General features: G+C 30.8%; 1 protein-coding gene across 2 annotated transcripts in view; it reads right to left on the reverse strand.

The window, feature by feature from the left end:
- The window catches only part of LOC106463601 (glucose-6-phosphate 1-dehydrogenase-like), a 19,681-nt gene that overhangs the window by 14,350 nt on the left and 605 nt on the right, over positions 1-4,726 (reverse strand). The window contains exon 1 of one of the 2 annotated variants that reach the window (XM_022391140.1): positions 579-866. The exons of the other annotated variant lie outside the window; for it this stretch is intronic. Coding sequence (XP_022246848.1) covers positions 579-647 — 69 coding nt within the window. The 5' untranslated portion in view covers positions 648-866. Of the gene's footprint in view, positions 1-578; positions 867-4,726 lie in introns of those variants that run through there. 2 annotated transcript variants of the gene reach the window in all.

Here is a 4,726-nt window from a genome sequence, read left to right on the forward strand (position 1 = left end):
AATTATCTATCTCTATCTATACAATTCTATCATTTTTCGCTGGCTTTATTTCCCGGACTTATATACTAAAAAAGAGGGTGCCTGGAGCAAACTAGAGTTGCCAGGAAAATTCATGATCCTTCGAGAAACTTCAGCGCGCATGTTCCCAGTGTTGCGTGACTTCCGCTGTCGTAACAATATATACATGAGATTATTCTAAATTTTTCAGCCTTATCCTACAGGCTCAGGTATTTTTAATCATTTATCACTAGGATATCACTTAACTATTTTTTCTTGTGATGAAACTGTTAATCGAAAAAGAGCCAACTTTTAAAGTCGTACATCAACACCTTTACTACTGATAAATCTCTGGTGGATTTAATTGTCTTGCGCAAAAAAAAAAAAAAATTCCCCTGGTATCTCTTAAAATAACTTCGCCGTAAAAAATGTTAGGGGTATTAAGGACAAATGAGAACTTGAAAAATAAAAACAATTTAAAACATTTATTACGGCACAAACCCTTATTAGGCGTTTAAATAAAAACACTCCAAAATATCATGGAAATTTTATCTTATACTTATATAAAAAGTACATGTTACCAATCCGTATCCTGATTTGCAAATGACGTAAAATTGATAATTACAATTCAGTTGCACAATCTGGTTCATAACATGTCGTTGCGAATGAAAATCGATTACAATTTACATAAACAGCACTGTCGTATGAATCCTGTTATAAGGCGAAAGGCCTCGAAGACACCGGATGTAGGAGATGTAATATAGTGATTGACATACTGTAACATTTTTCTTTGCTTTCACGCATTAGTTCATAGAATTATTAGTATGTGTAAGAATTTTCCACGACATATTTTTTGTCCTAAAATTATCTGAGTTTAAAATTTTTAACTTCCACACTACAAAATCGCTAAAAACCATAATATAAAAATAAGCATGAAAAACAAATTCATTGAGGCTACGTAAACATGTACTGTATAGCAAACTAGAAATAGTACCGTAGTGCCATCTGTTAACAGTTTGAAGAAATATTAACAGTCAAATAGCAGCAAAACATTCCAAGATTATAAGAAACGCCTAAGAATCACGCTTAAGACCGGTATTTCACGCATCACCGTTTTATGTGAAAAAAAAACTATTTATGTATCAAATTTAATCGATTCAGCAGTTTTGAACGAACAACGTAACATAGAAATATAAACAGGCGATCGCTGTGATTACCGTATCATTCAGCAGAAAGACTAATAGTATTACTAATATTCATATTCATTTTTAGTAGTTTAGTTGTTTTAAAAACACAATCTTCCGCACTTGCGCCATAAGGGAAAAGACAAACACGTATTATCTAATATCTTTCCTGCACGAGAAATTCCCTGTCTATTTCGCAAAAATTCCCAATGACGCAGCAGTTTTTCTCGGAAAACAGTAGAAACAAGAAAAGAATGGGCTGTGCGATATTAACCTCTAACCTATCATCCTTGGCTTTAGCAGAAACGAGAGGTATCCATGCTTTTCAAAAATATAAAGCATAGATGCCTACATGCTTTCCAGTTAAGATGTCTGGAAATGAGAAATACTAGCAGGAAATGTAAGAAATTCTAGTAGAACAGGAACTAACCTCGATTGTGTAAGAGCTGAGGAAATAGCATACGAAAAGTACCTGGTACATGCAGCATGTTAGTCGGTTGTGACATTCAAAAGGGCATTTCTAAAGTTTAATTTTTCTTAATGACAAGACCTATTAAGTAATTAAAGTATTCAACTTTTACTTAGATAAGGTATTTTGATCTGAGTTCTACATAATAAGTTCTCTTGCTGAAACAAACTTAGCTGAGATAAAGACTTCTGAAAAAAAGTTTGATATTTAATGAAATTAGAAACAAACAAAACTATAAACTATTACTATATTTGTTGGTACTGTACGTCTAATACAACAATTGTTAATATACAAAAATGGGGTTATGTATAATCCAGTTAAATCTTTGCGAGTTTAATATTTAAATATATCATGATTAAGAAGTGCCACTTTACCACAAACCTAACCATTGTAATTTGTTTTGCATTTACATGTCTCCCAATAACTACTCTTGAGAAAAAATGGGCAAGATCTAATCTTATTGAAGTTTACAAGATGATTAATAGATCAATTGGATAAGATCACTTGGTTTCTATATGCTACATTCTGCATATAACAGGAACAAGTTTGAGATTTGGAAAAGTCAGAGTAGGCTCCACTTCAAACAGTTATTTTCCTAACAGAGTGACTGACTTATGGAAAGAGTTAATTTGTTTGTAATTAAGCACAAAGCTATACAATAGGCTATCTGTGCTCTGCCCACCACGGGTATTGAAACCCGGTTTCCAGCACTGCAAGTCCAAGTCCGCAGACATACCACTGTGCCACTTGGGGGCAGAAAGAGTTAAAAAAAAAAAAGAATCAAGGGCTTCCTTAAAAATAAAGATTGAGTATGAAAAGACAACTTTTAAGGATCAAACAGTCCCTAGTTCTCTTTATGTTTATCTGAGTTACCATAATAAAGTAGAACTGCAATATATTGACTTTAAAATGACATCAATATACAAAATATATATCTATTTGCAATAATTTATAACAAATTCTCTTGTCTAACCAACATATTGGAGTTTTTTTGACAGGGCATAACTTTTCTGAAAAGATGAAGCTACCTTAATAGAATGTTGTACATTTTGACTTTTGGACTTTTTTAGTATGGGCTGCACAAATTGTTTAGAAAGCTGAAATTTTATTAATCCGGTGGAGAAGTGGTGGAAACCAAAGGGTAGAAAAAAACAGGCATTTCCCTAATTTGTTTATTATTTGAATAGTCTTTCAGAATATATTTCTACACTTTCTGATAAATGATAAAATTAAGTGTTTAGAAGTACTTTGAAGAATCAAGAAATTTTTAATGACTGGGAAGAATGAAAAGTTATTTCAATGTTGAGAAACATAAAGTTATGCACATTGGGGTATGGAATTTTGAAAAAACATACTTTTCTGACAAGAGGAGCATAGGAATTGTTGTCAGAAAGTGTGATTTAGGTGACATTGTTAAAAAGAAAGAAAAATATTCAACTGAGTGTTTAGTTATGGTTAAAACAGCCAAGAAAACTACAAGATCTATTTGCAGAAATTTTAACTAACAAGTAAGAGCAGTATTATAACCTTGTACAAAACTCTGGTCCCTTACTACAGGCAAGATATTGACTTGTTGGTAAAGGTACAGAAACTACTTAGTAATATTGTTAACAGGGAATACCTAACTGATAAAATAATGCATTCTAATCTTCATGAACTTAAGAAATGTGTATTTAATTCACTATACTGATTGCCAGTTTATTTTTAGTTTTACTCTAAATACATAGTTTGTTCTGATTAGACAAAAATTATGCTAAAAAGAAAGTTTTAGAAATTTGTGCTTGTTTGGTGTAGAACATAAAACTAGAGGTGACTTAATTCAGTTATTCAAGTTTGCTAGACATGGGAATACAAATGTTTGAGATGCAAACTTGAATATTAGGAGTAGTAGGTTTAAGCCTTGGAAGCCTAGATCCAGACTAATTTTTCTGCAAGCTTATCTTTCAGTTATAACTTATAAACTTATAGCAGGGTTTGCCTGATGATATGATTGTACTATTGACTTAATTTACTTCTTGAAAACATCATTGGACAGATACAATATAGATGAATGTGATGATTTATCTCTTTAGTTTTGTTGGTGTTTTAAATTTTACAAATCAAGTAATCATTCGCCACTTTAATTTTTCTTAAGCTTTTTTTGTTTTAGAGATAGTAGTCCCAATATTTGTTTAGCTGATGATTTTTTTTATAATCTTGGAATTATCATATGTAACAATTTGTAACCAAGTTAACAGTTATCTACATTTTTAAAAAATTAGAACACCCAAATTGATGCATTCCTAAAATATATTTATCAATGTTATATTGGAAATTAAAATTGTTGTATTGATGACGAAAGAGTATTATTGTTAATTATGTTTTTGAATTAAGGGTATAACAAAATAAGATAAACATATCAGACATAAAAGTTAACAGTTATACAAGGCATAATGCTGTTTTAATTTAAGCTAAATACCTCTTGTTTCAAAATAAAACCTACCTTCAGTAACAAATATTTTCTAAACACTCACTTTACTAATCAATTTAAAACTAAAAGTGTCAGTATCAAATTGTTTTAACAGTATAACTCTCATTTTCAAGAAATTACCATTGTTATTATTCTGTTGTCTCCAATTCCAGATTTGCTTTTGTAACATAGAGAAACGAAAACAAAAAAAGGAGTAACAATTTCTATAAAAAATAGGTCAATACACGTACGATACGACCTTCAAAAATACATTGTTTTTAAATTTTATTTTGCAATTCTGTCTTGTGCTTTTCGACCAACGTCAGTCAACCTAAACCTAGACAATGTACGATGTATAACTGGCATTGACATTCTACCTTTTATTTTTAACTGTTAATGTTAGTGTTACTGTGTAAAAAGCTAGTACTTTCTTCGCTGTGTCTTATCCACTTGTTAATGTTATCAATAACACTGTTACTGTTAGTAACAGTAATATTAGACTGGGCTAACACCAAAGTACAATTAGGCCTACTAGTAGTAGTATTTAAATTCAGGGTTTTCAAAGTTACAGTTTACACATCATTGAGCTTTAACTTTATCTTTAAACTTAAAAAAAAAAAAAAAAAA

The sequence above is a fragment of the Limulus polyphemus genome, unplaced genomic scaffold (assembly GCF_000517525.1).
Source record: "Limulus polyphemus unplaced genomic scaffold, Limulus_polyphemus-2.1.2 Scaffold1444, whole genome shotgun sequence".
Classification (NCBI taxonomy): Eukaryota; Metazoa; Arthropoda; class Merostomata; order Xiphosura; family Limulidae; genus Limulus; species Limulus polyphemus.